Source organism: Cariama cristata, unplaced genomic scaffold, assembly GCF_000690535.1.
Source record: "Cariama cristata isolate BGI_N322 unplaced genomic scaffold, ASM69053v1 scaffold11999, whole genome shotgun sequence".
NCBI lineage: Eukaryota > Metazoa > Chordata > Aves > Cariamiformes > Cariamidae > Cariama > Cariama cristata.
The window spans coordinates 41,068-64,225 of record NW_009637494.1 but is presented as its reverse complement, the minus strand read 5'-3'; the positions used below and the strand labels follow the sequence as shown (position 1 = coordinate 64,225).

At 36.9% G+C, this 23,158-nt stretch overlaps 1 protein-coding gene across 1 annotated transcript in view; it reads left to right on the top strand.

The window, feature by feature from the left end:
- MYO3B (myosin IIIB) overlaps positions 1-23,158 on the top strand; it is a gene marked incomplete at its 5' end in the record, with an annotated part of 57,522 nt that overhangs the window by 4,107 nt on the left and 30,257 nt on the right. Inside the window, 13 exons of the mRNA XM_009708350.1 lie at positions 7,679-7,775; positions 8,643-8,759; positions 9,607-9,711; positions 12,324-12,407; positions 13,123-13,325; positions 14,228-14,326; positions 14,955-15,069; positions 15,463-15,589; positions 15,731-15,941; positions 17,043-17,190; positions 17,432-17,585; positions 19,573-19,661; positions 21,194-21,317. Of these exons, the coding sequence (XP_009706652.1) occupies positions 7,679-7,775; positions 8,643-8,759; positions 9,607-9,711; positions 12,324-12,407; positions 13,123-13,325; positions 14,228-14,326; positions 14,955-15,069; positions 15,463-15,589; positions 15,731-15,941; positions 17,043-17,190; positions 17,432-17,585; positions 19,573-19,661; positions 21,194-21,317 (1,673 nt within the window). The remainder of the gene's footprint in view (positions 1-7,678; positions 7,776-8,642; positions 8,760-9,606; positions 9,712-12,323; positions 12,408-13,122; positions 13,326-14,227; positions 14,327-14,954; positions 15,070-15,462; positions 15,590-15,730; positions 15,942-17,042; positions 17,191-17,431; positions 17,586-19,572; positions 19,662-21,193; positions 21,318-23,158) is intronic.

Here is a 23,158-nt window from a genome sequence, read left to right as displayed (position 1 = left end):
AAGAAAAAGTTCATACTAGTAGAAGATTACTTTTAAAATGAAAAATGGTATTAACAATTGCTCCTGCTTTTTTTACGGAAAAAGATACTCTTTGAAACTTTTCCACCAGCTTTATTTTTCCCTAAATTATTTTCATCAGTGAGATGCAGATATCTCCTATCCTTATGCAAATAGGTGTTTTCAGTTTCAGAAAACCCAGCCAGGATATCCCTCTTTCCACACTTGTAATGAGGAAGAAGATCCTTTTTTCATCTGTTGACATCTTTTAGACTGAAATCCTTGAGTTTTGGTGTGGTCTTGAGTGAAGTGGAAATCTCAGCATCAGCGCTCCGCTCCTGCATTACCTGTTTCTTATAGTCTCATGGGGAAAAACTTTGTGAGAAAGTCCAATGTCACGGCTGCATGAGGATGAGCTCTGGCTATTACCTTTATCTCTTCTCCACATCCCTTTTATAAGATACGAATTAACTGTGTGTATGTTTTGTCTGGTTTCTAACAATACCAGGGCATAAATGCTAATTAAAAATGATATACTTTTCATTAACAGCTTTGCCACAGAAGCAGTTGTATGAAGTTTAAGTAATGTATTTGGTATTAAATAGTCCACTAGTTCTATTTGTATAAAAGTTCTTTAATCCTTGAAAAATACAGGTTAGTACATTAGAACGTTGCTTCAGATGTATTCATTCCAGCAATGCTGAATTTTTCTTTCACATCTATTCTAAAGTCAAATACATCATTACTTTTTAACAAATTGATACTCATTTGTAGTTCATCTTGGGAGCCAGAGCACTCTTATTCCCATCAATATACAGATGTGTCCAGGCAGGAAACATTTCTTAAAATCAGAGAGGATGCTGTCACAGGCTTTCACTCACTGTTTTTTTGTTTTGTTTTGTTTTATTTTTTACTTTACCAATCCTGTACTCACACAGGGACTGTGGAATGCTTTTAGGTTATTCAAATAGTGTCTTCATGCATAATAACATTGTGAGAACAAGAAATGTAATTAGTTCCTAAAGACTTGTGCCTCATGTAGCATTTAATTGCAGAACTGGAAAAAAGTAGCAATCTAAGTTACAGTAAGGTGTGGACAACAGAACATGCAAACTTTGGTCAGGAATGATAAGCAGAATTATAAAAATGTTTTTGCTACAGTAATAATAACTGGATGTTGATAAAGGCTTTGTGGCTATTTCTGTATTCTCTAAGTAAAGAAGGGTACACAAGTCAAGTTGATAGTAATCTTGCTGTATTTCAGGGGTAGGTTCTTCAAGATATTCATGCAATTGCATGTCAGTAAAATACCAAGAATGTTTAGGCATCTTCTGAATTGTAATACAAAAACATGGTAGAGGTTTGTGTTTTATTCCTCATTCTCTCTCTGACTTACTGTGTAACCTCTGTTGTATCACCCTCAATATTTCTCTGTTCCTCCACTTATGAAATGGCTATTAATAGCTTTACTTAATACATTACACCTACAAAAAACAGATAGCAGTTTGAGGCAAGAACTTTGTCTTTTACTTGTTCTGTAAAGCCATACTGTACCTTTGGTCACTGTAAACCTGTTAATGAAGAGAAATATGCATAATGCCTCAAGCTCTAGCCACTTTTTCTTTCATTCTTTCTGCCCTAGAGTCTGGGAAGTCTCTAGGCAAAGAGACATTAGAGATTATGGATATTGTTAATTCTTACTTCACAGTAAATATTTGCCTTGTTTGTGTAGATTATATTTTTCATAAACAGTGTTTGAGAGTGTTTGATAATCCATTAAGGGAGATTATAAGAGAGCTGCTCACTTTCCAAATGCGCCTTTTGAGCTTTTGAACTCATTCATGTGGTCAGTTGCTTTTTGATTTACAGGACAAGAGATTCCAACATCCAGGCTGATTGCCAGCCTGCTGAAGGAAGAAGTCAGAAGCTCTTATTCTGTTTCCTAATACTCCCAAATGTTAAATGACACTTTGTGCTGTCTACCTTGGCAAAATGTACTACAAAAAGTGGACATGTTCTCTGGAGTTTGTTTATAAACATCAAATATTATCCCCATTTTTTGGGGTAGGTTCTTCAAGATATTCATGCAATTGCATGTCAGTAAAATACCAAGAATGTTTAGGCATCTTTTTGTTTAGCCATTTTTTTGTCCTTGTCAGGATGTAATCTAAACCTGGCAAAGCTGGCAGCTGGTCCAGTGTTGAAAAGTTGAGAAACGTATGCCAAAACTTCCAGAGTCCTTTAAGCTAGGCAGTATTTCAAGCTCCATAAATAAAGTTTAAAAATACCATGGAGCTTCTCATGGAGACATATAAAAGGGAAACTCAAATTTGGAACCCCAATATTCTGTCTATTGTCTCAGCCCTTGCTTGCATAAATTTTGATGATAAAATTGTGCATCCTTTAGGAAGACTTTCTCAAAAAAGTAAACTTTCTATTTTATTCCATTAAAAAAAAAGTATATAAAATGTTTTAGTGGCTTGTGAGTAGAAGTAATGGAAAACAGGAGTATTTTTAATGTTTAACTGAAGATTTGAAAAGTACTGACCATCAGCAAAAGTGAATGAAATAAAAATATTCTGGGATTTTTTTTAGGAGAAAATCTAAAAAAGCAAAGTCACAACAGTATGTGAAGTGGCAAAATTCAAATGTAGTAGCAGATCTATTAACTGCCTTTTGACTGTGGTGGAGGAGCAGAACATCAAGGAGGAAAATACATTATTAAAAACTTAGAATTGGAAACAGGGAAGAAGCGTCTTCACAGAATACATTCTAAAAATTTTACCCTTGGTAATATTCTTACAAGCCGTCTTTCAAAATTTTAGATACAGTGGGTCCCCATGTGGCATTTGGCTCTTCTTTAGGGGGAGTTAATGTGGGGCTGCTATATGAAATGCAGTAGATAAGTCTATAATATTCCAAGGTAATGAAAATATTTAATAATCACAAATTACCATCTATGTTTATTTTGTTAGCCCTGTCTATCAAATGTCACAGTAGCTGAAGTTAAGCAAAACCATGGTACCATGGTCTTCTGTATTTTCTCAAGTGATTAGTAACTCCTGGTCTGAAAATTCTATAATTGATTTGATGTGTGAGAGTTAATGTTGATCAAGTATCAAATGGTTTTGGTTATATGGTTCAAAGTGGCAGTTTCCCAGTTACCAGCAGCTTTGAAGAGGCCAACTCCAGACATGGCTCATTATCCTCTTGGATGTTTTGCTACAGACTAGGTAGCTTATGCTCCTGTCTGTAAATAGGCTTCTTCATAGGAATCAACCAGAAAAGGTCTTCTACCAACCTCTAGTTTCAGTTTTTAAAAGAATGAAAAAACTTCAGCATTTGCATGGATAAGGTTTTAAACAAGTTTACTGTAGACAATAAAGAATTCAGAGTTTACTGTTATGGGCCACACTGGGTCAGTGTGCTACTGCTGGTCACCATTTAGAAATTTGTTTCTGTAATGCGGAACAGACAGTTATGAAACCTTGCATTTTGAAGGGTAAAATGCAAATCTATACATCAGGATGAATCAAACTTGAAGAAGCCTGGAGAAAAAAAGCAAAAAGAAACCTAAGCATCTAATAGTTTGAGAAGGGCAGGTATTCTCGGGCTACCTTGTCAGGTATTACGATGAAACTACAGTGGCTTGGCAGCTTCCCCCTTCTTATTAGCCAGCTGGATTACAGCAGCAGTCCATCCAAGGAAGTAATTCTTACAACTAGATATCTAGCTTCTCTGCCAGCTCACATTTGGTTTTGAAAACAATTAACTGTGAGAAACTTGATTGCATCCAGCCAGTAATTTCCTTTGGACTCAGAGATAAGAACAGAAACAGAACCAGAAATAGTCCTCTGGTGCTATACACAATGTAATTTAATGCAATTCTTCTAGCCTTCATCTATATGAATATTAGGCAAATGAGTTTAAAACTTTTTTTTTTTTTTTAAAATCTCAAAGATACTGTGGCTCCCAAAAGTGATTCTTGGTCTGATTATAGTGTATGTGTTTTTACTGCAGGTTGGACAGATTTTTGTTATAGCTGCAGCATTTATATTGTAATTAAGGCTGTGTCAGTGTTTCTATTATGACCTTGCTTCAACAAATTACTCCAGGCTGAAACTTGATGTACAGGCGCAAAATTCACTCTTTGCTATGCACAAGAAATAGGCTGTGTTTCTCTGTGTGGCAGTCACACACTCTACTCTTTTTTATTTCTCATTGTGTTGAGTATTTTTCTTGTAAATCTCAATTTGGGTGCAATTAATTTTAAAATTGGCAATAATGTATACAGAATCAGGTTTTTCTCTGCGAGTCTTAGAAAAAAAACCAGTAAACATAAATGCTTAACTGCACCAAGAGGTCAAAGTAAAGGCATTCATAAGAGAATGTTAGGGGTGGAGGGGAGAGAGATCAGAGAGGAAGCTTCCCGATGAACATAAAAGTTCTTGTTCTATGCTGCTTTCTTCCTCAGACTGGAACTGCCAGCAAGATGACTTTTCGATCTGGAAGTCTATGTGGTCCATCCAGCTGCTTCTTCCCCATCATCAACTTGATAGTGGGGTCATATGAGCATATAGCTATTTACAGTGCACTTCTATTATTATGGCTGGTGTCTAGTACAAAAAGAAGTTATTTTCTTTCAAACTGTCTCTTCCCCACAAGTAGAACAAATGAATGCTTCCCACGCTCTTCGTGAAATTGTTCTCCCAAGGGAGAAATGCTTCTCACCTTTTGCTCCTCCTCCAAAATCCAAGAAAACTCTGTCCCTTCCAGCTATTCCTGCCTGATAAAAAGACAAAGAGAAGGTGCTTGGGAGCATAGAACCTTTTTCAACAGACAGTGCTCATCACTAGAGTTCTGGAATAAATCTAATAAGGTTTGCTACCTTGAGTGACTGGCCCTTTCCGCCACTTCTTTTGTCAATGAAGAGACTACATCCTCCAGGGGATGATTCAGAACACTGCTGAAACCTTAAGGCAAATAACCTAACACTTTTGATTTTCCTTTTGCTTAGAATTTCTGCATTTTACATGTCATCAGAAAGGAAGGGTAATTGAAAAAATGGCTGATAATTCTACTTTTAATGCAAAAAATATACCGACAATATTCTGCTTTTAAAGAATTTTTAAAAAAATATTTTAAAAGAAGATTGTATTTCTGATGTAAAATTGTGGAAATAATTAAAGGTTACTGTCTGTGTTCTTCTTTCCCACTCTGTCAATGCATCTGTGGGACGTAGGGTCAGTAGAAAACCGATGAGGCCAGCAGGAGATTTGAAGCTAATGTGATGTTATGCTCCTAATGTCCTCTTCTAATCATGTACTTAGGAAAATGTGTTAAGCACAGGAAAATATATGCAGAAAGGTATATATCTTTTACTTATATTTGACTAAGACTGGTTTCCTTAGTTATTTATTTACAGTGTTAAAAAAACCCTTTCTGATTAAAAAATTGATTCGTTTATCACCTAAGGACAACAAACAGCAGGAGTTTAATACACAATCAGATAACAGATTAGTTTACAAAGCCATTCTGCAATTAGAGATGCTTAGGTTTGAATGTGCCCTCTTCCCCCTCCTCCCTGCACCTTTGGTAGATAGATCCTTACTTGCAGCTTGTTGCAATTTAATATTGTGGCTGTGATAGTTTGCTCCAGGAAGAAAATCTTCACAGATGATTATGTTAGCTATAATATCTAGCCATTGCTTTGTTAGTTGCATGTCCATGAAGTAAAGTAACTGTTAAAATATTTGCTTCATTTGTAGACTGAGGGGTGCTCCCATCTCTAAATGATTTACATTATTTATAACAGCATTTTCCTGTGCAGTAAAGAAAGAGGTTGAATTCTGGTTTGAAGTGGAAACAACAATTAGAAAAAATACTAGTACATTAGGCCCCTTACATGCATTCCTACTCCTTTGAGGATCTGGCCTGTCAGCAAAGTGTAATGTTCTTGAATATAGTGACTGCCTATAAAAAAAGCCAAAAAGAGCCCACAACCCACCACCTAATCAAAGATCTGAAAATGGAAAATTTAATTGAATGGAAATTTGAACAAATTCACACAATCACCATGCTACCCACTGGAAATAATACCCACTGTAACAATTTTTCTTTCATAGCTTCTTATTTGTGTTCTCCTTTCCTCAAGGAAACTAAGATCTCTGGGAATGTAGGATGTAAAATGTAAGTGGGACTGTCAGCAAAACCTGTTATGTTCCTGCTATTTTATTTCCTAGCTGACAAAGCAGTTTGCACAGTTTTAGTTAGTTACAACTCAAATAAACCATTAGAGAATAGTTTTCCAGAACTTATCAAGTAGCCAAAAGAAAATAAGGAAAATGAATAAAAATAGACGTAAAAAAATTATGATCTTTAAATGTGATTCGCAATTATAAGTGAAGCTGTGCTTATCGCTAACACTCTTGTCCTCCTTCCTCTTTGTTAGAGGCTTTCCGTGCAATAATTCTTCTGATGATATAATAGCCCTTGGATATGAAAACACTCTCTTTACTGAATGAAAGCTGACTAGCTTCAAACATAGAAGCTTACATAAAGGGGAAAAAAGCAAAAGCCTCAGTGCTCATTTTTGAACCAGGATTCCATGAGTATATGAAGATATGATTAAAGAAAAAAAGACCCTCTACATCTTCATATTAAACTTCAACCTTATAGATAAACAGTGTTTCCTGCCAAGTCACAGTACCATTCTGGTAGTGCCTGATGTAATATTTAGCGTTGTTTTGGGATGTGTGATCATGTGATTCCTACTTTCTACATGGCAACCAATGCAGAAACAGTCTGTCAAGGACTGTCATTGAGGATCAATGCTAAATGTTACTCAGCAGGATGCAGACTGTATCTCGGTGGGTGTCCTCCTACTATGCTTTGATTATGTTTGTTGTAAAGAAAAGCCTAGTTGTGCTTACAGCATTCATATTTCACCTCCTCTGTGGAAGATACGTTACAGGCTCTTGATTTGTCCCTATTTCAACAAGATGTGTTGTTTAAAAACATATACACAGCATTTTCAAAGATTCCTTCAGTATAATCTGATTATAAAGGGGTTATGTGACAGTTTGTCACTGCTGCTTATTGTGTGGCTTAAATCTCTGAGGACAAGCTGACTGAACATCCATACAATTTAGAGTCTGATGGCAGCTGTGGTTCAAAAATTTTGTTTTGGGCCAGATCTAGGGTCATCTGAGGAGGCACTTTGGCATACACCAAGGTAACAGAAGGATTTCATACTACTTATTGCTTCTTATAACTTCATTAGATGACAATACTAGAGGCTAGGTACATGGGGGGAAGATTTAATTAAACACAGTGGTATTTTATTAACTTAGAGCAAAAAGGGGAGGGAAAAGAGAGAGAATTTTTTAATACTTTACTGTGTGAGTGGGCAGTAGTAAGTCTACAGATAAATCTTCATCTCTGAGCATTGGTAAATATTCAGGGTTATATATTGTGAAAGAGCAAACAGGTATTACACTGGACAGCAAGCTGACCTATTGCTTTTATAAAAGGATATTTCAAGCAAAAATATGTATTTCAGAGAGCGTGTCTGTGTTTTCCACATGACAAAAACACTCACCCATGACTTCCCATTGCCTCTTAATGTTTGCTGTCTTTGATACAGTTTTATAACACTGGTGCTCTACTAACAAACTTCCAGGCATGAACGAATACATACTAGAAGACCTTACCACGTGGATGGAGCTGACAAGTACGCTCTAGATGATGATCTGGTAAATCTAGAAGTTCTAGATGAGGTACTGTACTGTCTGAGTAGCAGTTTCTGACAATTATGCCTCACATTTTACCTGTTTCTGCTTTTTAGGATTCTTTTAACAGAATCAGAAGGGTTCCTTCTTGCAAGCTTTTGTCTCACCGTGGCAAAGGAATTGTCACGTGACTGATCTGCTATCATCACTTCATTAATATTCTGTATAGTGACATAAAAGCAGTAGCAGTGAATCCTGTTATGTGGAAGAATTTAATTATGAGTGATGCTAGTTTAAATTATTTTGTGAGTTTCCTAAATTGTGAAGTTTAGTCATGAAGATCTAGATTTAAGTGATTTTTCCTAAAATTGATGAATTTATATAGAGTAGTAGAGTACATATAGTTTCTGGATAAAAAGTGATAAAACAATATCAGTTGCATATTTCGTTATATCACCTATATGCAGAGTATCTATAAATTTGTTTTGATGGTCCTTAAATTGCATGCCTGCAAGAAAAAGACGTAATACTAAATTATACTAGTGTCCTGTTTAAAACAGTCACTTAAAATTTAATCCTTGAAAAATCATTATCCTTGTTTCATAGTCAAATAAAAAATTCGATGGAAATATACTATGAAGTGCAGCAATAATGTACCCGGCCATTTTCTTTTCAAAAGGTTTGCTCAGGCTGGTATAACAAAATATGTATTAATCTGGAAATAGGAGTTGCCATTTAACTTAGTTTTATGGCATTAGCAAGAATTTTGAAAATATTTGTTTGTGGTGCTGGCATTTGAAAAATAATTAGTAACACTTATAAGTATTTCTTAATCAGTATTCTCAGTATATTTACAAAAATCTTCCTGACTGGGAAAATACTGTTTAACTATTAAACTTTCTGTAATCTTCTCAGGATACAATTATCCATCAGCTGCAGAAACGCTATGCTGACTTACAGATTTATACTTATGTTGGAGACATTTTAATAGCCTTAAACCCCTTCCAGAATCTCAGCATTTATTCTCCCCAGGTAAGAGAGATTCCAAGCTGTGGACAGTACTCACTTTACATTTTATATTAACACCACTGGGTAAAATACTTAAGTGATGTTGGAAGCTAGGAGCACAGACTAAACCGCTGCCATTTCTTCTTCCATAAGAGTGTGGCTACAAATCTTTTTTTTCCATCTCATTTGATTTCGTTCCTTTCTGCTTGGTGGCATAAATTCCGCAGGAGGGATGAAGATTACCTCAGCTACAGCTGTGCCTCTTGTCTGGCATTTAGGGCTTTCTTCTGGGAAACAGAAGATGATTATATGAACCTCCTCATGCTGAAGCTGTTGCTTCCTGAAGAATTGCTCTGACTATTGGCTTATTATATGTCCTGTGCCATAAGCTGCTGCTTAAAAGAAGTAAGCGAATCGAATGCTGTAAAGATAGAGGCAGCTTAATTCCTTACAAATATGAAGAGAGGTGGAGCCATAAGTCTTAGTCTTCATGGGTGCCTAAATCAGAGTTGCAGGTAGAGGAGCCGGATTTCAGATTCACTGTTATCTTTGAAGTTTCTTTTGTAAAGGTTGGGTATTTCCTTGATTGAATGCTTGTGTTTGAAATGCTGTTCCTTGTGATACAGTTCTTTTCACGGTCTTGTGTGGGAAACATTGGAATGCATTTTAGGTGTTGTAATTTGTATTCTGGAAGTTGGGCGGTGCCAAGAATAACCACTCTTCTTCCACGTGATTTAGTGGAAATTCTGTGGTAAACCAGGCAACTACCTTCTGTTGAAGAGGCAGAAGATAGTCACTATCTTCTTTTCATTTCTTAATTATGTAGCTAAGTTGCATATTTTGATTATTGTGTGTTCTTTTTTAAATTTAGTTCTCCAAGCTTTACCATGGTGTGAAGCGTTCATCAAATCCTCCCCACATATTTGCCTCTGCGGATGCTGCCTACCAAAGTATGGTTACATTCAGCAAAGATCAGGTAAGGATCCGTTCATTTGGGTTTAGATTTCATATTAATTGTACTGCCACTATGCTACATGGCTGTGGCTAATTATCCTTTCTGTTGTACTTTGGGGAACTTTTTCTTTAAGCCTTTTATTCCTGCATCAGTAGAACCAGAGTAGAAATCTAGTCAGGTTTGGGAATTCTGAAGAGGACGCAGTGGCATAAAAGAGACTAAAAGCTCAAATGAGATGATACGGTTAGCTGACAGTATAGTTTCCTGGACACTAATGAAGCCCTGAAAGTTGACACCATAGCAGATTAAGAGTTTGAACCACTTTTCCATTGCATAAAGACACTATCAAGCAATGGATGATTCCTTTAACTACAAGTCACAAAAGATAAGAACCATTAACTTATTTTTTTAGTAAAATATATGAAAGATAGGTCTAATATAAGGACAAAAATCCAATTATAAAGCAATGATTTTAATAAGAATGAAATACTATGCTGTAGAAGCTGGATTTCTTTTTATTACATTCTTAAGATTGTAACTTTGTACTCTTTCTCATTTTATGTGCTGTATGTACATGAATATTGAGGGCAAATAATTATTTTTATTTATAAGATCCTCCTGATGTTACCCTGCACATCATACAATAATTCATAGAAAATGCTTTTTTTAAATCACAAAAACAGAATAAAATAATAAAAAACCTGCAATCAGAAAATACTAAGCAAAGAAGACAAATAAAAGGGACATTAAAGATGAAGAAAAAAGGAATTCCACTGAGTATGTGGAAGTACACTGGCCTGAGAGATGGCTAGTACTTCTTTAATGACTTATATGCTCTTTGATGGAGGCATTAAAGAAAACAAGTACTCATGTAGAATAAGTTATGTGAGAACTTGTTATCTGGGGAAAAAAATTAATTTTGACATCAGCCTGTCAGGCTGACTTTGTGCATTTTTAATATTACATGTTTCATACCTGTTGAAGAAGTAATTTGCATTTAGATGTAAATCAGCTTCCTGTTTTCTGTTTGCAAAAGATTACAGGAGCATGCTTATCTCCATTACCTGGCCAATGTTATGTTGGTTCTTCAGGTAAAGGTGCATTAGATAAACACTGTAGCCAGATCAAAAATGTATTGATTCTGTTTGTTTTATCCATTGAGCTTTCCCTTGTATTTTCCTGTGAACCCTGAAAATTGACTCCAAGTCTAACATTTCTCCTGAAGCTAAAGTCAAGTTCTGGCCAATTCTACGAGAGTTTTATGAGTTCTACAAGAACTTACGGGCTTTAACTGTATAAACTGTTGTACATGACTTCTCTAGGCACACAAAGATGATTAAGTTAGGTATCATAACCCTGTAAATCCGTCATTGGGTTATCTGTTTCCAAGAGCAACAAAAATACCCGACAAGAAGCAAATAAATGAACTGCAAATGTCATATTGTACACACTATTTAGAGTCAAGCCCTGCACCTGCTGTCAGACACCCCAAGACATCACCAGGAAACTGCTACATCTTTCAAACCTTTTCACAAAGCTCGGTTCTATATGAAGTGTCATTGCATCAAGTATTTTAGGACTTTGTATCTTCTCCCAGCCAAAAATTTTTTCTGTTCACAGTTTGGTGCAAGTAATTTTCAGGTGTTTGCATAAAACCACATGAATCTATGCAACAGCTCAGTGTTAACATTTCAATTATATGTCAGTTGATACTATACCTTAAGTAGACTAATATTTATGCTGGTGATCTGTGGATATGAAAAAGTGGGAAAATAATAGATGCTGTTACAATTCTTGCTATGACCTGAAGTGTTCATGTGTCAGTGTTCAGGTGTGAGCTGGCCTTCAAGATGTACTGGCCTTCTACTTCCATCTCATCCATGAAGCGTAACAGCAGAGAGGAGGATACCAAGTGATTTAGACCTTTCTAGCTAATCCCTGAGTTTGGAAGCAATTTGAAGAGCCAATAAAATACCATGTGTTAAGGACTGCTGACTCAGGAAGATGATGGATATGTTTTCACAGAATCATCCAATGAACAGATGCATATTTTTCTGAATTGTTTAGATGCTAGTTTGCTCTTCTAGCTTGAATATTGGTGTCTCATACAGAATAATCTCTCTACACAGCAGCAATTATTTGAGATTATTTTTAGAGCCAGGAGCAGACTTCTGGTCAATGTAATTAAATACAGCTGTACTCTGTGTTTCATGTTAATGCATATCAAGTCAATGCAGTGAGCTCAGATGCACTGTTGAATTAAGTCACATCAACAGAGCTGTGGCAATTTTCTGAGTTTTAAGCATTTGAAACAAGCTGCATATGTGCATATTGTGTGTTACCTTGTAGATGTGGTCACTCATTTGCGTGTCTTCGCCCTTAGAAATTCAGTCACTGCTTCACACATAGGCACATTGCTATCAGGCATTGCGAGACACATTTTAGTAATCTAGGGAATAAATTATTACACTGAGCCTTTGCTGATCTTTCCTTTCAGAAGGGAGTTGAGGGAGTTGACCCTTCAAGTATTTTGTAGTCTTGGTACTAAACATTAGATAACAGATAGGAGTTGTAAGAGCTGAAATTGACCATGTGGTGAGCTGTGCACTAACTGTTTTGTTTTGTGTGTTCAGTGCATTATCATCAGCGGGGAAAGTGGTGCTGGAAAGACAGAAAGTGCCCATCTGATTGTCCAACATTTGACCTTCTTGGGAAAGGTATTTCTTAGCCAATCATGTAAAACTATGAATAAATCCTCCCAACCCCACCCCCAATTTCCACTTTATTTAATCTTTAATACTTAAAGCTGTTCATGTGAATTGTCCCACTTGAGTTAGAGACTGTGTAATCATGCATGTGAGAGTATTGAATTAAGATACTGGAATATGACCCACACCAAGCCATTCAATATTTTTTTTAAAGAGAAGGTGCCAGATCCCGAGTGTTCAGTGCCCGTAGTTACCTACAGTGTTTATCACATATACCAGTGTTCATTTATACAATAAATAATGGCAGATCTTGCTATGGCTCCAATCTTAGAAGCTCTTGGACATTTAAATGTTACGAGTGCTTAACATTAAGCAATAGCAATAACATGCTGTTAGTGCAAAATGATGGGAAAATCAAGTGTGTAAGGTTAACCTTAAGTAGATGTGCTTGGGTTTTGATACTTTTGGTACTGTAACTAATTATGACTATGTGACATCTCAGAGGCAGAACAATTGCAGAGAAAGAAGAATCTGTTTTTTCTTACCTCTGGGAGACCTCCTCATCAATTTGTTGGTCCTGTTGTTGTATAAGTACAAAGGTTAATGCAGTATCTATGTCCATACAAGCAGGAGAAAGGGATGCTATGCTTCGGAGCAATTGGATTGTGGGTAAAAAATGTGTATGCTTTTAATGTTCCTTCTGATCTGTATCTGTTCTGTCAAGGCCAATAACCGTGCTTTGCGAGAGAAAATTCTTCAGGTGAATCCTCTGGTTGAAGCATTTGGGAATGCCTGCACTGTCATCAATGACAACTCAAGTCGCTTTGGAAAATATCTGGAAATGATGTTTACGCCCACGGGAGCTGTAATGGGGGCAAAGATTTCTGAATATCTACTTGAAAAATCAAGGGTCGTAAAACAGGCTGTGTAGGTATATTGTCTGTCCTTTCACATTTATTTAATGTTTGGATTCTGATTAATTCTCCTAAATTCTTTATTTTAAATGCTTTCATGTCTTCTGCTAAAGCAGTGATCCCTTGCACAGTGCTATGATAACAAGAATGGTCAGTTATGTTCTTTTGGAGTGGAAGCTAGAGCTGCTCCATTCTTTGGAGAAATATTGTGGTTGACTGGGTTTTGTGTGTTTCACAGTTGTTGATCATACATCATTAAAACAAGCAGGAGATTTGCTACCTACTTCATGATAAGAACTTCTACTTTTACATTGTACAAGATGCCACAAGAATCATAGAATGATTTGGTTGGGAGGGACCTTAAAGATCACCTAGTTCCAACCCCCCTCCTATGGTCAGGGACACCTTCCACTGACGAGATCACTCAAAGCCCCATCCAGCCTGGCCTTGAACACTTCCAGGGAGGGGGCATCCACCGCTTCTCTGAGCAACCTGTTCCAGTGCCTGACCACCATCACAATGAACAATTTCTTCCTAATATCTAATCTAAATCTTCCCTCTTCCAGTTTAAAGCCCTTGCCCCTTGTCCTGTCACTCCATGCCCTTGTAAAAAGTCCCTCCCCAGCTTTCTTGTAGGCCCCCTTTTAGGTACTGGAAGTCTGCTCTAAGGTGTCCCCGGAGCCTTCTCTTCTCCAGGCTGAACAACCGTGACTCTCAGCCTGTCTTCATAGGAGAGGTGCTCCAGCCCTCTGATCATCTTCGTGGCCTCCTCTGGACTCGCTCCAACAGGTCCATGTCCTTCTTGTGTTGGAGGCCCCAGAGCTGAAGGCACTACTGCAGGGGGCGTCTCAGGAGAGCAGAGTAGAGGGAGAGAATAAACATGTGTGCTTTAAAAGGATGCTTTATTTTTTCCAGGGGAGAGAAAAATTTCCATATATTTTATTATATTTATGCTGGCCTTTATCATCAGAAGAAACTTTCTGAATATAGACTTCCGGATAAAAAGCCTCCTAGGTAACTTATCAGTCCCTTGTTTTAACTGCTCGTCGTAATTAACTATTGATCAGGTCTTGCTTTCAGTATGATGCCTTGAAATCTCTCTTAATCCTTCTCCATCCCTTAAGGATTTTTTTAATCCTCCCAAGCAAAGAAGAGGATGGACAATAAGGCATTACATGATTTGTGTTTGTTTGAGGACTTGAACTATTTAAAGAGGAAGAAGAATCAAGCTTATTATTATGTAGATATTCTGTCATACTTTCAAATCAGGACAATCATCTAATGATTTCTTACTGTAATGCTTCAGAACTAAGAATATGCTTTGGAGTTGTGTTTTTAAATTGATGTTTGTACTTGGGGTGCATCTGTATTGGGTGAGGGGATGTGTGTGAAATGTTAGTAACTGGTAATAGATATTAACAAAGAATAAGCAAAAGTTAGCACAGCAGAAACAAAAATTTTGTGTTAATTATGAATTCATATTATTAATTATAATTTCATATGAATTAACACCAAAGTATATAATTGGAAGATATTGAAATAAATGTTCTTTCCGGTTACTGCGGGTACTTGCATTGAAGTCACTGGAGGTTGTACTGGCATATCTGCTAGTATGGTGCTTTCTTTCTCCCACTCTATTTAGATATATTGATAATGAAACTGGAAGAGTAATGCATGATATCATTACTAAAGATTCCTATGGAAGACAATTCGAAGCGATTCAACATTGCTTTAGAATTATAGGATTCACTGATGAGGTAAGAGATCCAATTGCTAAACCATTATTGACCTCCTTTATAAAAACCACCTCCAGTGCTACCTGTGCACAGGCTGCCATTTGGTTTTGTGGATACACACCTGTGCCACAGAATCTCTCTTATGACAGAAAAGAACTGTGAAAGCATAGTCACATGCTCAGAAGCCAAGGTCAGCCTGAAGTCTCAGTTGCTACTTAGGCAAGTCCATTCGCAATTCTGTATCACACTATTTTCTGTGTCAATAGGAGCTTACTTGAATTTGTAGAATTTGGTCTCAGAGCAAGCTGCAAGCTTTAATACCCATTCCAGTGCCCACGTTTTTCTTTCCTAGCCTAAATATGATCTACATGTCTAATTGGATTCCTTAAAAGTGCTTCTTGTCATCTTTTACAGGAAGTGTACTCAGTGTACAGAATTCTGACTGGAATTTTAAATACTGGAAATATTGAGTTTGCTGCCATTTCTTCACAACACCAAACAGATAAAAGTGAGATTCCCAACCCAGAAGCCTTAGATAATGGTAAATACATATAACATTGTCAGTTCTGTAAATGCAGTTTGACTGTATTTGTGAGAATCTCTAACTCGTGGTAACAGTTGGGCAGTGCTGGTGCTTTCCACTGCATAATCAGTTGTGTGTCTCTCTTCCACTGTCTTTTAGCTGCTGCACTACTAAGTATTGGGTCAGAAGAACTTCAAGAGGCCCTAACCTCCCACTGTGTTGTAACACGAGGGGAGACTATTATCCGAACAAACACCGTGGACAAAGCAGCTGACGTGCGAGATGCCATGTCTAAAGCACTTTATGGCCGGCTCTTCAGCTGGATCGTAAATCGTATTAATACGCTGCTTCAGCCAGATAAAAATATATGGCAAGTTACACATCACTGAATCATGTGTACTTACTGTGCATATGTCTTTGATGAGTTCATCCATTTGTATATTTTTGATTTTGCAGAAAGGGTGCTGTGTTTATTTTGGCTAAGGCTTCAAAATGGCTTTCATGCTGTGATACGAATTCTGTTTCCAGGACATTAACCCCAACATTTTCAAAGAGCTGAGTCGAGTGTAGCTACTGAAGTCAATGGAATTTGGGTGGTTAAAGTGCTGTACAATTCTTTTAAAAGATGCTTCCTATGTCATGAACATTAAAATTGTACCAAAGGCTGGTAAATAATTGGCGTACACTGAAATGCTGTAGTATGTATTCAAGTCCTTACAGTCCTTCTGCTTCTGTAAGCTAGTAATAAATACAGATCTTGGATTATTATTGTGCTGCTACTTGAGATGTAAGTGACAGGTTTTTATTTTTCATAATTACAGAAACGTTCACATTGAGCATCCTTACAATTTCGTTGCCAGATACTGATCCTGGCTGCTTTGGACCTTTCAAGCAGCTGTAGATATTTTTAGAAGCAAGAGAACCACTGAGGTGATGTGAAAATGCCTCTGATCTGAGATCTCTACTTGGCACTTCACTATATCACATAGACATGTCCTCATCCGTGCTTGCAGTACTAGTGGTGACTGTGGAATGGGTATAGTTGACCTAGCACATGGGGCTCTTAACAGTCAAGCTTGTAGCAGCAGCAGACTTGGTAATTACCCTTCTGAGTGAGTATAGCAAAAACATACTATTAAAGCTTGACACCTTTTGTCTACCTGGAGGAGCCGACAATTGATTTTATTTGGGATGTGCCTATTGAAACCCCTTGTTTTAATATGGCTGCTAAGTGTCTGTTACTATGTACCTATGATTCTCTTGCCCTCTTCATGGCAATCTGCCAGAAGCAAGTGGAAAACAAAAGTGTTAACAATGCTGAACAAATGGACGTTTTCTTACGTTCAAACACACTTTTTCTTCTCTCTTTTTGCAGCAGATTGAATCAATTCTGCAATCTTAGTTACCGTGTTTATTTTTATTTTAACTTGGTGTTGCCCATGATGAATTTTCTTTGTATTTTCACATGCAGCAATGCTGAAAATGGGATGAATGTTGGGATACTAGACATATTTGGATTTGAGAACTTCGCAAGAAATTCCTTTGAACAGCTGTGCATAAATATTGCTAATGAACAGATCCAGTTTTATTTCAATCAACATATCTTTGCACTTGAGCAGGTAAATTCAACTCTGATGAGGTCTAGTTGAATCAACCGTCCTGAACCATAGATCATGTTCAGGAGTACATTATAAACTATAAAACGGGTATGTGATTTAAATGCAAGATAATGACGTCTTTCAGTTGAAGTTTTGTAAATAATGTTGTTGCGGCCTATAGAGTATTGCTGTGCATCATAAATGTCCTAATGATGCTGTTGCCTTTACTGATTCAATGTTAGTTGTGCTGGTGACTTTCTAGATGGAATATCAGAGTGAGGGAATTGATGCTACTACAGTGGAGTACGAGGACAACCGTCCACTTCTAGATATGTTCCTCCAGAAACCCATGGGTCTCCTGTCTCTACTAGATGAAGAAAGTCGATTTCCTCAGGCAACAGACCTCACTTTAGTTGGTATGTGCAAACAAAAATTCTGGTAAATAATAAATATATCTTGAGAGAGTGGAATGACATCTTTTCTCAAATTTTACTAGCCTAGTTGTCTTGCTGAGGCTGTGCCATTTCATTTGACATTTTAAGTGTATCTTTCATTGTGATTCATCATTTTTCTCTGCTTATGTATTTTCTGTTCTTTTTATATTGCAAAAGTTATCTTATATATGAGATGTCAAGGGCTTATTGTCTTTAGAGTGTTACAAGGAAATAACCTGTGTCTTGTCCCTGTATGTGAGGTACATCAAGCAGCATTTATCCCCATTTACTCAAGGGAAGGCTGAGACCTAGTAGAATCTTGTGTCTAGGACCACCCTGTGAGCAGCATTAGTGCTGAGAGTAAAATTTAGACCTCCCAGGCTCCTAGGCCCATGTTTATCCAATTAGAAAATACTGCTTCACTCCAGATTATCTCATCATAAATAGAAAGCATGTTATTTCTGGTGTGCCATCTGGCTGAATATTTCCCTTCCTTCAAGCATATTTTACATATATTTTAACAAATCCGGGTGCCAACTTTAAAACGTGCAGCGCATGCCATGTTTAGAACTGTTGTCTTGCTTTTATTTACTAGAGCTACATTTTTCCCTGTGATATGAAACAGAGAGTTCCAGTTCTTTCAATGGAATGTGCAGCAGAGACTCAAACTGTTAGTCAGAGAAAACTAACAGCTGCCTGTTAAATTGCACGACACATGTACAAAGTTTTTCACTTCTGTTAGGCTAAGCTGAAATTTGAATTTAGGTCACAGATAGAATGAATGCTATGGTTTCATTCCAGTCCTCATTTGTGTACTAAAGCTGTGGGTCTCCCTGTGGGTCCTATAAATCAGTTAATACTGAATATTGAACTTACACTTTCACAGAGGCACTTTCCTCGGTCCAGTGCCGATCAGTCTTACTGCTGATCTGTACACAGTACAGCAGGATCCCTCAGGGAGACAGCAAAGTCGAGTACTTTGCCCTCTCCAGATGTACCAGACAATCCTTAATTCCACCACCCTCCCTCGTGCCCCCTGCCCCGAAATTCCAAACTTAGTTCTTTTTGCTTTATATACAAACTTGATTAAATATTAATAGAAATAAAAACCTAACACAAAATATTAATGAATTCTAACATTAGAAAAAACATTCTGATAATGTTTTCTGACCTATACAACATGGCAGAGAATTTTATGAATTGATTCTGACCTCAGGTCTCTAGTTGCTTGTTCAGATAAGGAAATGTAATAGCAAGTTTTACAGTATCAGCACTGTAAAACATTTTATTACAAAATATTAAAAAGCATACAAAATATCACAGGGCATAAAAGACATTTTTCTTAGAAAGTGTGTTTCTTTTTCTGTCAGCTCTTTAGAGGTAGTCATGGGAAACAGAAAGCCTCTTCAGAAGAGGTTTTAGATAGAAAACTCTTTTTCTGTAGAAGTCCAAAGGTAAATGAGATGGTCCCAGACTGAAGACATTGACGTATACTTAAAACCTGAAGCACAACGCTAAATGAATGGGAAAAGGAAGACAGGGAAAATACAAATAACAGGCATTTAAGCAAGTGAGATATATGCACAGCTTTGAATGCACATAGTTGAGATAAACCCAGCTCAAACTCTGTGTGTACATATAAGCAAATTCGTAGCAAAATATGAGAAGTCATCACACCTTCTCATTGGTCCCTCTTATTTGATAGTTTTCCATGCACAAATCTATCCACAAACAGTGGGATTTGAAAGACAGTCTTACTGGGCTAGTTTAGAATGAGCTGTTCCATTCAACAGTGGCAGCTTGGAAGAAAGCACAGAGAAGCTGGTGCACAGCTATTTCTGAGCAATCTGATAATATATGTATTTATAGTAGTTCTGGCTTCTTGAGCAGCAAACTGTCCCTAATCAGGATGAAGATTTTACTTAGTCACTCCAAGTCACTTATATCAATGTCTCTTCTCAATGTCTAGATAAATTTGAGGATAACTTACGATGCAAATACTTTTGGAGACCAAAAGGAGTAGAACTGTCATTTGGTATTCAGCACTATGCTGGAAAGGTAAGGTCATGTGATCTTTATTTGGTTCAGATAACAGTGGTATGGTCATTATTTGTTTTATCCAAAGTTTCTGCTTTATGAATTTTTTTTTCTTCATTTTAAGAGACAAAATTACAAAGTTTACAGAAACCTCGAATCTATGATTGTGGTGTACACCTGTGATACCAGGTGTAGTAGTCCATTTTAGAACCTGTCCTTAGGGCATTTTCACAAATTGTGTAGACAGTAACTGCCTTTTATTCTGAAAGAAATCTAGCACCGGGAACACCATTACTACAGTCATTTCAATGGAGCAACTCTCTGGAGTCAGAATAGGGCACGTGATTGTTAACATCATGTGAATGCCACAGTAGTTCTATGTTTGAGTGTATATCAGTATACAGATAAAATGCAATATGTAAAACAGCATCTGTAATAGAACTTGAAATCCTACAGAGAGCATTGGAAAGACTGGAGCTAGCTAGCACAGATGTTTTCTTGTACTCTGTAGCACCTAACTTCTCTTGTTCTCAACAGTTCACATATTATTTTATGTGGGGAATAATGGTCAAGTTTTTGCACATAACAGGAGCTTTGCTTGTGATTTCAGGTCCAAATCTTTGTTTATAAACAAAATCAAAATGAAATAGCATGTTTTATGTAGTTATCAATGAAGTCTTGTCTCTGGCTTATTATAAGACTCCAAAATTTTAAGATATGTTCTAATAAACTTTGTCCAGCTTTCTGGCTTGTTAAGAGTAACTGTAAAATTTCACACAGGATTATTAAATTCTTTGTGCCCAAATGGTGAAGTCATAAAAACACTACTGGCCGATTCTGTATTGCAGGAGAACATTCAGTTTCTGTGTAAACTAATGGACTCCAGTGGAATTAGGCTAGGGAGGAATATTGCTAGTGATAATAAAACACGTCTAAAAAATCACTGAAATTTAAAAAAAATAAGCAAAATTAATTGATTCTTATATGAATACAAATAGCCAGGCATTAATTTCTAATAAAAATAATTAATTTAAATAGAGGAATGTTTTGTTTTCCTAGAGTCATTTTTGCAGCAGGGAGAAGCCTATTTTAACATACCTAGATGTGCAGCTTACTCCTATTCCTCCAACAGGTCTAGTTATAGATCACAAGTTTGATGCAGACAACAAACAGATGATGACCATCTGAGAACCATTTCTTATTTCACATGTAAACTGTCATCTTAAACTTTAATGAGGTATCTCTGTTGTGTTGCATCATGCATACCATAGTTTGACATGACAAAGCATAATACAACATGATTTAAGCCATTTAACCCAATTTGATGTGCAGTGACATGCTGTGAATATAGGTGTTGTTTATAGCCAGCTCACGTTCTGAGGACACTGCTGTAGCTGTACACTTTTAAGTCCTTTGAAGATAATTCATTGGCTTGTCAGAGCCAAACTACCTGGTCTACTTGGTCGTCATCTTGACTGGTCACATTTTAAAGAACATAGTAGTTTTTGGGTAACCCTTTTTGGCACCATTTCTGATCCTATTTCCCATGCTAGGTATTATATGATGCCTGTGCATTCCTTGAGAAGAACAGAGACACTTTTTACATAGTGGTGGTGTTGCGAACTTCAGAGAACAAACTTCTTCAGCAGCTGTTCTCTAGCCCATTAACAAAAACAGGTATTTTCTGCACAGATTTGCTAACATTGCAACCTCTTCAGCTACCTACTCCTTTAAAAGTGTAATTGTATCTGGACGATTTATTTTTATTATTCTTTTTCAGCTCCACTAGATATCTAAAATATTATGATCTTTTTTTTTTTTTGAAATATGTGCACATGAATTCTTCTAAAAAACCCAGGCAGTAAGATTCATCCCTTGCTGCAGAGAAAGGGAGATTATCTGACATGTAGGGCAAGAACTCATTCTCAGGGCAGGATGAGAATATGGGAGTTTCTTCATTCTTAGTCCTTTACTAAGATCAGTTGTCAGTTGATAGATTCTCGTGTACCATGTCTTACAGGTCATAAATCATGTAATGTAGATCAAGTTGATTTGGAGGTAATATCCATCTATTTAGATGCATTGATGCAAAACAAAGTTTCTTACAAATTATAAAAACCACATACTGATCTGCTAGAATTAATTAATTCAGTTGGTTTAAAGCTTGTTGACACTGATTTACATGGAAGTGCATGGATCTATAGCTAAATAAAACAGCAAGATGAAGTTTGATTACTCTATGAATAGATACCAGAATACCAGTAACCTATACAAATTATAGTTCTGCAGTATACATGCAAACAAGCCAACAAATGTACACATCACTCAATACTTTCTACATTTTTTAAGTATCTTTTTCATAATGGGTAAAGAAAAAGATTTAATAATAAGGAATAATCTAAATATGATGGACTGTATTAGACTGCAAAATTCTTGTGATCTGATAGAACATATACAAATGAGGTGGTTGTATTTTTAGGTAGAAATAAGCGTACATGCATTAGGTAGTGCTGTGTAGGCTTGTTGTACATGGGGCATAGATGCAATTCTGTGCCTGTGCAGCAGCTCTGTCTGGGATTTCTGGACTCTCAGTAGCCCAGTCATAGCCTCTGGTAATGCCTTTAACCTCTCTTGAGATCCCTATGTAGAAAAAGAACATCTGGAGAAAAACCTATGTTGGAGTCTTCTTTGCACAGGTGAAAATGATAGCAAAATACTTGTTTTTATTCTACATAGGATAGATTCCAGTTACAATGTCTCTGCTCTTTTTCTGTAATTAGAAGGCTCTGGATTACCCCACTTCAAATTATGCTTTTAGAGGTCCCCGAGAGGTGAGCATCCAATGAGGAATCTGCTTCTCCCTTCAGCTACGACAAGCTTAGAGGGAGAGGTATATAGTTTAAGATGGAGTAGGACTGGTTTGTGCCCGAGTGGGGAACAAAGCATCTTTGTGTCTACTTCTGACATTTGAGTCCATGTTAAACTGGTGAAAGAGGTTCTTTTACTCATGCTGGATAGATCAAGCAAAGCAAAAAAGAAAGCTCACATCTTGTCAAATGTGCCTCCACACCCCTCTTTACTAGCCATTTTATACCTTGGAGCTATTGTCAGAATGAAACAGATTAGGTGCTTTGCCCCAGTTATCAGTTCCAATTACTGTAAATGTTATACTTTTGATTTTATTGCTATTTTAAAATCAGAATGCTGATGCTTTCATGCAAACTCATCTTCTTCTGGCTTTTTAGATATATTTTCAGTGGCAGCAGCACTGAACTTGGGTATTTTGCCCAAGATGCATAAAAGGTTCAGTAAGAAGACACTTCTCATTGCAGTAATGTATAATTACCATGTTGGTGTATTTCCACTTTTTTGTTTTGTCTCTTACATTCCTTCATTGTTTCCTATTTACATGAATTGCATAATTTCTGCCTCCCGTTATAGAATGCTTATCTTTCCATGAAGAGCACACAGCAAGTTGAGTGTTGTCTGTATTTCTGTCAAATTGGTGCAGGGCATCC